Source organism: Caenorhabditis remanei, chromosome V (genome assembly GCF_010183535.1).
Source record: "Caenorhabditis remanei strain PX506 chromosome V, whole genome shotgun sequence".
In the NCBI taxonomy this organism is placed as follows: domain Eukaryota; kingdom Metazoa; phylum Nematoda; class Chromadorea; order Rhabditida; family Rhabditidae; genus Caenorhabditis; species Caenorhabditis remanei.
In genome coordinates this window covers 12,935,986-12,944,562 of record NC_071332.1, presented here as the reverse complement: position 1 = coordinate 12,944,562, position 8,577 = coordinate 12,935,986, and the positions used below count along the sequence as shown (strand labels likewise).

The following is an 8,577-nucleotide window of genomic DNA, read 5'->3' as shown; positions in this document are numbered from 1 at the left end:
TAATTGGTTGCATTCTCTATTCCTTTCTTTGTGAACATTTAAACTTTTTTACTATTCGATATCGAAAAAAACACGATTATGTCATGACAGTAACATTGAAATTTGTCATTATAATACTATTTCTGCTTGTTATTCCAGTCGTCAGGGCACTTTTTCTAAAAGATCGAAAACAGAGTAGAGATATGAGATGGTGTCGGTAACAATCGTAGAATAAGAGAACACACGTGGCAGAAATCAATCCATGGGTGGAGATTATCAGAACGCACAAATCGTTGGCAACTGAAATGTTGACATTGTCTTTTTACTGATTTCTGTTCACTGATGGGTATTATTCAGCCACGAATCTAAATTAAAGAAAAAAAACACAACTCACACTGCCAATAATGATCTATCAATGTTGTGATTGCATAGTAAAAAATAGGACAATAACAGAGTGTCGTTGGTATGGCAATCTGAAGCGTTTGAAAATCAAAAAATCAAAGTTTGAAAGTGAATACTTAGAATCGAAATGAATGAAAACCCACCTGCGCCAGCAAGGCGAATAGAAATTTCACTTGCATTCTTCGAGTTCTTTTTGAAAGTTTCCGGGTTAAGGTGGAAAAGAAAAGAATCCATGAACAGTGAAGAGCCATTAGACCGCATTGAGCACCAACGAAGATAACAAGAAAACAAAAATATGGGAACAGAAGAGTGATTGATTTTTGAAGTACGAAGGAATCCGCATGAAGAATGTCTTTCGGAGGACAACGTTCCGTCTGAAGTGCTTGGTGTTTTTGGCAAATTTGATGTTTTAATATTCAGAAACTTACTCTCATTATGTCTATTTTTGTAGCAACCTGACTTTCAGGGGAAGTGAATAATGCCGGAAGTGTTGTATTTATATAAATCAAATAGTTCAAAACCATAACTGCTATTTGAAATGGTCTATTAAAATTGAACAGACTATCTGGGTTGACAGTAACTTGGTGCCGATATAAAAATAAAAAAGTCACACTCGCAACCATGACTCCAAAGCAACCGAATCCGAAATAGATTTGTAGAGGGACACTCATTCCTAAATTAATCAATATTCCCAATGGACGACCTCCAATAATAGGAAAAAAGAATCGTGGAGCTGTGAGAGAACTCAATGTAAAATCAGTGATGTATGTCCATGATTGTAAGTTCAAAAGGCACCATTTAAACTGTCCCATACTATGAGAACTATGAAAAATAATGCAATAAACTGCAAAAAGTGTGAAAATAGTAGATATAAAAGTGATTAGATGCAAATATAACAAAAACTCATTTTCGGTAATTCTTGGAATATGAATATGTTGACAAGATGATCCAATTAAAGAATATTGATCATATGTGAAGTTAGTTGGTTCAGCCAAAAGAATATCAATTTCTTGCTGTGTTGCCATTCAGAGCTTGAACTTGAAACTGAAGAAGTTGTAGGATGTTTGTAATTTACACCTGTCCAGGACGGCTTATGTATTGATGCATGTTGTAACGGTGCGTGTTCACCAATCAAGTTTTCGTGATATGAGATCCGGAAGATGATGTGATGAGAACATTAAAGAGTTCGTTATCGATTCGAAGATTTTAGATAAATCTAGACATGATATTGTAAGTCCACATTTAAATAATCATCCGCAAGTATTATTTCAACGTGATACTGTTGGAAATATCCCCAACTTTATGACGCAGACTTTTAATGTATTCTAATATGTAGTAATGTATTCTGCTTTTTTATTTATTTATCATGATATCACGTATCGAATTCACCTGTTATGTCTATCCGGGACTGACGGTTAGAAACCGTGGTAATAAATCGTACATTTTAGTTAGTTGATCTAATTTTTTTTTAATGTTTTCTACCCTCAGGATATTCACTGAAATTTTATGATTAATCTTGAGACTAGTTGCTTTTCAATTTGAATAACTTCATGATTTGTACTTCCTTCTTTCGAACTTTTCAGAAATCAGCTTGTTTCACATAGATCTGAAATCATTTCGTAGTTCCCATTCCCAAGAAATTATCGAAAAATCAAATTAAAAACCAACTTCAGACTTAGACTAAAAACATTCTGTTCAATATTTGTCTACGACTTTTTTTCGAACTTACTGTGTTTTTGCTTTTTGCCATGGGAAAAGTTTTGTAAGTTGATTTTTTGATAAGTATCCCCTCACGGTAAGAAAATCTAGATACCATCACTTCTCTCACTGTCATTTGTTTCAACGTTCCAAGGTCTCCTGACATCCATCATCGTTAATACTCTGTTGTTTTAATGGAATAGGCGTGGGACACAAATCATGGAAACCTGCAATCGAGATCTCTGAAATTTCAGGCAATTTTGCTTCCGTCTAGTAACTGAAGAGAGCAATTATGACATTCAGAACAATTATTTCACCTGTTTATAGTTTCCTCATAGTCTCTTATTGTTACCTGCAACTACATTAGTTCAACAGAATCACTAGTTAAATTTTCTGTCCAGTTCTTGTTCTTTGTCTGTAAAGTTCTCCATCCATCTGTATATTCCGGTTGACTTCTGAACAATAATATTCCATTATGAGACGTTCGATAATCCAGACGTATGTTTTTCTATACCCGATACCTTTTTTGAAATAAAGAAAAATAGCTGAAAATAAGCTCTCGAGTTCAAGTTGTTGTGCTCATTATTGTTTTCCGTGTTCTAACCAATTTGTCTACCCCAATCAAGTATTTCTTCCTGTTCTTGAAATTTGATCTATTCCTCTGTCAGAAATTGTTTGGTACTGGCACGTAACAGTCGTGTATCCAGTAAGTTCATGACGTGAAAAATAGTTAGCGAACTAGATAAACTTCTTCTGGGTTAGTCTTTGAAGTATATCGTTTTGCTCATAGTCTGCTAGTTCTGCAACCTAATCTAGTTCAGAGAAAACATTTAATAAAGTCCAATTTTCCCACAACTGTTCCGGTCGTGATAACCTAGTTACTTTTTTTTTCAAATCTATATCACATTTTATTAACTCACAGTATTTTTTCCAATATCTCATAAAATTTCAGAGACTTTCCTTTTTTGGTTTCTTGCCTTGTATCCCCCTAAAATACATAAATCAGTTTTATTCCTTATTGGATAAGCTTTGAGAGAAATTAATCTGAAAATCAAAATCTGACTCAAGACAAGACTGAATAGCCGGTATCAAGCCGAGAAGTTTACGTAAACACACTGGTTTTGTCTGATTTCATGTTTTCATTTCATTTTTCTTCCTTCTAAAATAAATTAAGAACACATTGAGAATAACGAAATGATTGCAGAATTCATCTAAGCCTTTCAAAATTTACTTTTTTGAAATACGAACAGAATATCAAACTAGACATGAAATTGACGAGTCATGGGAATTTCAGACTGAGTCATTCCGAGTTATATCGTCTGAGGACTATGTGAAAATGAAATGAGACAATTTTCGGATGAAAAATATTTTTTGAATACGTCACAAAAAGGAAAACTTCTGAATTTCTAGTTTGCCTTATGCACTTTAAGAATGTGTGTTTTTTATTTACATACAATCAGTTCAGAGTCCAGTCCAGAATCCCGAGAAATTATTCTCCGAAATTCTACGCAAGAAGTCACATTCACTGTTTTCTCCAGGAATATTCGAATTTTCAGTCAGACAAAGAAATTAAATTCCTGGTATATGAACTTCTTGAGAATAATGTTTTTCCAACTCCAAAACTTTGAAATCTCCCCTCGTTTCCCTAAACAAACCAGTTTTGGAAAGAACGAAAATACGTTGATATAAAGGTCTCTAATTTTCTGACAAGACTCACTTTCTTGTGTTTTTCATAATTCACGATTAGTAATTTCCATATTGTATACCAATCCATGTATCAAACTAGCATTAACATTAACAGTGATGCTTTCGGAAGATTAACTTAAAAACATATCTCCAACCACAAGAACTAGCACAATCATCTGTTCAAAATACACACGAAACACAAACCAAATGTTCCCGCATATTCATTTTTCTTCCGTTTCGTTGATTCGATTTGATTGATCTTTATCAATCAAATTATGATAGTTTGCTGACATTTTTTCTTCGAAATTCTGACAAATAAGCATGACATACTTTAGAGTTTTAATCACTTTCCATCACACAAGACTTTTTCTAAATATTTCATGCTCCCATGTTTTTTACTTCAGCTTTATTAAAATTTTCTAATCCATCTCCAACTTTCTGTTCTCTGTGCTTTTGGCTCTGATTGCTCTCTGTGATTGGGTTTTGCCTGAAATTTACTTCTTTCTCAGACCTATAATAAAATATCTTTTCAGGAGAAAAGCGAGGGAAAAGAAAACGAAATGAGTGGAGAGCATTCAGTTTACATGGGTGCGTTCTCGAATGAAGTCTATCTGGGTACCTACTTTCTCATACTTCTTCTACAATTGTTTTGTGCTGGGATAAACGGTCTCATTATTGTTTTCTTCTTCAAGTAAGTAAAAGCCTAGTGGGTTCATCTATAACTGTCATTCTTCCTGTCCTTCATGGTATCTGTAAATGAATTCATTACAATTCTTCACTTTTCAGACTCCCGGCACTCCGTAAAAATAAACATCTTCGACTCGTTTCGTATCTTTCAGTTGGTGACTTTGTCACGGCAATATGCGAAGCTCCGTATATCATCTACATGATATTGAACTGGAATCCAACTTTACTAGATTTCGACCCACTTTTCATTCTAGTTTCCTCAATACCTCTCCCAATTCAACTCAAAGTTTCAGCTACAATTACAATTGGGATTGCGTTGAGCCGAAACTTAGTGAGTTGTATTGAATTTCAAACCTGGGATTTTATCATTTGTTTTTTCACAGGCTGTGTTTTTCCCCGGACGGTTTAGAAAAATCGAGCAGAGTTACTATTCGGAGATCACATTGCTTGTCGGTGTACTGCTTGGATTGTTTGATGCAGCTCTCTGGTTTGCTCTATCCCCACCGACACGAATGCCGAACTGTGGAACGAGTGGATGTTTTGTCAGCGATCAGTTCAGATACTATTGGGGAATATCCAATATGGTAAGTATCCGTGAGATAGAAACTATTATTGAGTATACCGATTTTGCATATTTTTAATTGAAAACAATCGCAAGTCGCAATTACAGATTCTTGGATTTGCTGTTGTTTCACTATCCATCACGATTTGTTTCAAAATCAAAGCAGTTGAGAAGAAAACTCCAGCTATCAATTCTTCTGTTCAACATCAAAACAAATTTCAACAAGTACGTTTCCTAATTAGTTCTACTAACAATCCGGTTTTTTTAAATTTTCCCTTTTGATTCAGGCAAACCGAACATCCACTGGAATTCTAATTTCATCTCTATTCTTCCTAACTGCTCCCAGTGTTTGCGTGGGAGTTGTTGAATTGATGGGATATTCCATATTCAGACTTGTTGGACCATTCTATTCTGCTAGTTTGATGGCAAGTGGTGAGTACCTAGATCATTGAATGAAGCTTAAACAAAAGTATCTAGAATAGATTGTATTTAGCTATTACCATTTGCATATGTCAAATTTCCATGTACTATACTTCAGGAATCTGCAACGGGATAATTTTCATCGGCTGTAATGGAGATGCTCGTCGACTAATTGCCAGTAAACCAAGGCATTCAATGACTCAAACGGTTTCTGTGGCTGGTCGCTCAGTCGTTATAAGATATTGAAAAATTATAGAAATTGATCCATAAATAAATTTTTTTCAATATTTTTATCTCGTTCGCATTTTGATACAAGAAAGAAAACAACTATTCCGTGTGAAGCACTCGTTTCTTTTTCATAGTATTGGGCAAAATTGATATATTAGGGCGAAAATACTGAAGGCAAAAATTAATGAAAACATGCGATGTGTTCTCGCTATTTATCTCATTCGTGGACGGAACGGGACTCGCTGCATGTCTGTTTTTCATTTATAATAAATTTCATTTCATTTTATAATTACCAAAAAATACACCACTCAGAAATGGATGACGTTTTGGAAATAACTAAAACAATATTCAAGGACCATGTTTTCTCAAAAATACTAAACCCTGAAAGTTCGAAAAATGAAGCTAATTTCACAAGCATCTTGTGCTCACATTCAAAACTAAAAAAGTAAAAATGTTTTTCTAGGAAAAGATCTTTCATCTGCAGATGAGTCAATGAAAAAGTTCGATGTCTCTGACACAAACTGCTCATTTAATTATCTTCTTCTTCCTAAACATCAACTTTTTCCATTCTGCTTTTCAAATTCTCAAGTTGTAACGTGTATTTTTTTCAGGAACACTTCTTAAGTAGATGAGTCAGGAAGTAACATGCCCATAGCGGGTTTTCTTTTTAAATTGTTTTTGTATTCCAAATTTCATTAGCACTTTTTTTGTTTTTTGGATAGCTGTCAGTTATGAGAAAAGCAGAACCACTAGATTTGTTGCAGAGTGTCAAATATTCAACAGTGAAGTTAAAATTGTATTTTCTAAAGGAAATATAGTTTAATTTCTCGCAATGCATCTCTTGTTTGAATTAAAGGTGAGTTGTAGGTTTTTGTTCCTCTCTTTCTGTCGTATTCTGTGTTTTTCTTCTGCTTGGTATTTTTCGATCCTTTACTACTTGGAATTTCTTCTGTAATTGTTGTTGTTTTTTTTCGGTTCGAACTTTTTCTCTGAGGTCATAAGTATAGATCAAACCACGTTCTGACTTTGTTTCATCTTTCTGTTGCGCATCTTTGATCTCACTTTCCATCATGCTTCACTGAATAGACGTACCGAAAAGTAACATCCGTTTCAAATTTCGAATTTCAGTTTTTCAATATTATTTTCCTTCATAATATTTTCTAGGAATACCGGAATTGCTTCTTGCAAATTACACGAAAACTGTACTTTTTAAATAAAATTGTATTCCAGAGCAGTCTCTCACACTTGCTGTTTTTCCGTTTCAGCCAAAAACCTTTTTTGTTCTTTTGGTTTTTCTGTTTTCTGTGATTTCCTGTTGAATGAAAATTAACAGAGACTAGTCACTAATAAACAAAATCATTAAAATTTCAATTTCCAGAAATGGAAGACGAATCGATAAGGATGAATACAGCAGCTGTGACAATTTCAGTAGTTGGAGTGGTGTCTTCATTGTTCACATGCTTCATGAATATGTATTTGTTGAAAACTTTCAAGAAGTAAGTATTCTCATTTCGTAAACAGGCGGAAACTTTCTGTCCCTTTTCAGAAAGAAGCAAGACATGGTTCTGTTCTACTACCGGTTTGCTCTTGATGTGATTCTCGGCGCACTCGTCACTTCATTTCTTGCATTCGTCGTTTTATATTCATTTTTCTCGGAGCAACTTTCCCAATATCAGAACTTTATATTCTACCTGTCATTGCCTTCTTCGAATGTTGGAGCTATAAGGTCAATTGTCACATTATCAGTTTCAATTGAACGAATAGCTGTCTGTTTTTCAGGCGCTTTTCTCATTTCAGCTACCAGTTTTCAGGCTGCCTACATCCCTATATTATATCATAACTATCGCCGACTATGCCCAACTTTTGTAATTCTGATAATTGCAATTCTATTCGGTTTAACGGAGGACGTGGTTCTCTATGGATTCTGTAAATTTCAACTGAGCATTCCCAAAAACTGTGCCGCCCTCGGTTGTGCTATCAACTCGTGTTTTTTGCTTTATTGGACAACTCATAAATCGGTTAGTTGTGAGGTCTTCTGCTAGCAGACACATGCATCTATTCCAGACAATATTTGCCCTCACCTTCTTTTTCGCAATTCTGCTATGCATAAAATTATTTATTCTTAATAAGTTTGGAAAATGTGAAGGGTCTCAGCTATCCAGGGTAATCTTGTATAGTTTTATACTCAACTATCTCACAGGATTTCAGGTAAATCGACTAGCCCTTCTTGATGCAGCTATAGTTTGTATATTCGACTTTTTGCCAAGTTTCATAGCAAATCAATTTTCGAAAACTCAGTTCTTCAGTTTTCAGGTTTTTTCAGCTTATTAGTGGGGGTTTCATTGTACTATTTTGTTTCAGAACATTGGGCCATATGGAGCAGTGGCAAAACTATTCGGGTGCGCCATTGAAGCATTTCTGGTGTTTCGAACATTGAGACAGAACAAAGGGACGAGTAGTGCAGAGAACAGTAAATCAACGGGAAAGAAGAGAAAGACTAATGAAGTCAGAGTTAGGTGATTTTTAGTGGGTTGAAAACTTGAAAAAATAATTTTTTTGGATTTGAATAAATATTTTGTTATACTGTTTCTGAACTTGAAACTGCTCATTGTTTAAATTGAATTTAAAGAAACAAAAAATTTAAACATTTATTTTGAGAAGAGGCATTTGTCCAGGCAGAATGCATATAGTATGTCCCCATCAAATATATGTTTCAAATTATTGAGCAAATAGATTGTCTAAAGCGAAAACCGGAGCTTGTTTTCACAACAACACCTGATCTGGTTGTAATTTCACAATATGTGTTCTGATTGTTCTGTTCCTATGGAGACCCGTTTACTTATTTTTATTATTCCTCAACCTCACAATATTTTCCAACTTAATAGTTCCTATTCTCTCTATCAGACATTGATACT

The 8,577-nt window shown here is 34.5% G+C and overlaps 2 protein-coding genes across 2 annotated transcripts; both read left to right on the top strand.

Moving 5' to 3' along the window:
* Window positions 1-4,349: 4,349 nt before the first annotated feature.
* On the top strand, window positions 4,350-5,680 carry GCK72_019477 (uncharacterized protein; the record flags this gene model as incomplete). Its single annotated transcript, XM_003115791.2, has 6 exons — window positions 4,350-4,456; window positions 4,552-4,783; window positions 4,836-5,036; window positions 5,123-5,239; window positions 5,302-5,446; window positions 5,553-5,680. The coding sequence occupies 6 exons, from the start codon at window positions 4,350-4,352 to the stop codon at window positions 5,678-5,680; spliced, it is 930 nt and encodes a 309-aa protein (XP_003115839.2).
* A 1,362-nt stretch (window positions 5,681-7,042) lies between these two features.
* GCK72_019476 (uncharacterized protein) lies at window positions 7,043-7,531 on the top strand (the record flags this gene model as incomplete). Its single annotated transcript, XM_053733043.1, has 3 exons — window positions 7,043-7,158; window positions 7,209-7,388; window positions 7,474-7,531. 3 exons carry the CDS (start codon window positions 7,043-7,045, stop codon window positions 7,529-7,531), a joined length of 354 nt encoding a protein of 117 aa, XP_053581956.1.
* Between the last annotated feature and the right edge of the window lie 1,046 nt (window positions 7,532-8,577).